Below are 1754 nucleotides of genomic sequence, written 5' to 3'. Positions count from 1 at the left end.
TTAATTATGGAGTTCCACAGGGTTCAGTGCTAGGACCAATTCTGTTTACATTATACATGCTTCCCTTAGGCAGTATCATTAGAAGACATAGCATACACTTTAACTGCTATTCAGATGGGGTACTGCATGATATCCCATAATTACTGTTTTATTTTGTTTTGCTTTTCCTACATCTTAAAACTGACCTCCTTTTAATACTAACATTATGGACAATTAAAAGTTACATAGGCTATAACACTGTACATAATATCAATGCTTCCAGTTTTGCTCACTGAGACTAATGTTATGCTCTGTGTTCCTTTTCAACACAGGTCACTGATGTTAATGACAAGTTTAAAGAACTATTATCAAAGTATGACATCAGAGAGGATCAAAATGTGAAGATTCCACTGAAAAACAGGATGAAAACTCTCCAAAATGAGCTGACATTACAATATTTTAAAGAGCACCACATCCCCACTTCATTACAGTGGGCTTTGGATCAGGCTACTGGATATGTGAACCTGTCTCTGACTGAGCGGTTCAACATTCTGAAGTCAGTTGTGAAGTTGACCTTAGATGGTGACTCTGATATTAAATGTTTCCTCACGACTGGACAAGACAGGAAGACTGAGTTCCTCTTCAATTTGCAGGAACAGCTACAAGCTAAAAATCCAACACTGGCCAGACAGGTGTTAGCAAATGTTCTGGATCTGTCCTCAAAGCTGACCCAATCATGTAAGGAGATCCTCTGTCACATAGTCTTCAACAACATCTGGACACCAAAAGAAATCAGGCTTTTCATTAGACAGACCTCGAGAGTGGATCAGGAAACAGTCGTAAAAATCCTCCACAAAGCGTGCACCTACAGGCTGAGCTGTAACGACGCTCTCTCTGCCCTGAAAAAGAAAAATCCTGTAGACTACATCCAACATTGTGTGGACAGAGCTGAGCATGACAAAGATGCTGACACACTATTGGCTGAACTGGAAGACAAAAACTATCCAGAGTGTATCCTGTCACTCCTGCGAAAAGTCCTGACGTATATTGAAGAAGAGCTACCCAAATATGTAAGTAAGCCCATTAAGGCGAAGAAGATTGAAGATTGTAAAAAGATAATAAATTCTCTTGATTTTAACAATCATAAGATTGATGCTCTGAAGAAAGTCCTGATCATCGTATCCAGAGCTGTAAAGGAATGCACCACCTTTACCATGCAAAGCGGTGAACAAGTTCAGGGCTACTTCCCAAGACTCAGTCAGCTGGCTTCACTGCTGCTACTCCTGTTGCCACAGTCTGGGGATAAAAAAGGTAGTCTGTTGGAAATTGGCACCGGAGAGGGCAAAACTTGTATTTTAGCCATGTTTGCTACAATACAGGCCACACGAGGCGTAAAGGTGGACATTGTGACAAACTCTTCTTTGTTAGCAAGTCGTGATCAGGATGAGTGGAGAAAATTATATGATGTGTTTGGTATTACATCATCCACGGTGCCTCCAACACACATCGATAACTGCTCTTTTAAAGATAATGACAAGCTGCTTGAGGATGCATACAGCCAGCAGGTTGTTTATGGTACAGTTGGTACCTTTGCAGCAGACATACTGAGGCAAGAGTATGAGAAGAAGACTACTCGAGGTCTGAGGGGGTTTGAATGTGTGGTAGCAGATGAGGTGGACTACATGACACTAGACTGTGGAGTGCAGGTCACATATCTGTCAGACCAAGCGTTCACCTTCCTGAAGCACTTCCGCACATCATCTGGAGGATGTGCG

At 41.8% G+C, this 1754-nt stretch overlaps 1 protein-coding gene across 1 annotated transcript; it reads left to right on the top strand.

Annotated features, from left to right (window-relative positions):
• Positions 1 to 17: 17 nt before the first annotated feature.
• LOC106632983 lies at positions 18 to 1708 on the top strand (the record flags this gene model as incomplete). Its single annotated transcript, XM_014331745.2, is given in 1 exon segment — positions 18 to 1708. A coding segment is annotated over 1 exon segment (1307 nt), but the record flags the coding sequence as incomplete, so codon positions are not given.
• Positions 1709 to 1754: the final 46 nt, after the last annotated feature.

Source organism: Haplochromis burtoni, unplaced genomic scaffold, assembly GCF_018398535.1.
Source record: "Haplochromis burtoni strain Fernald_Lab_line unplaced genomic scaffold, NCSU_Asbu1 Contig_5409, whole genome shotgun sequence".
In the NCBI taxonomy this organism is placed as follows: Eukaryota; Metazoa; Chordata; class Actinopteri; order Cichliformes; family Cichlidae; genus Haplochromis; species Haplochromis burtoni.
This window is presented reverse-complemented; position numbering and strand designations above follow the sequence as displayed.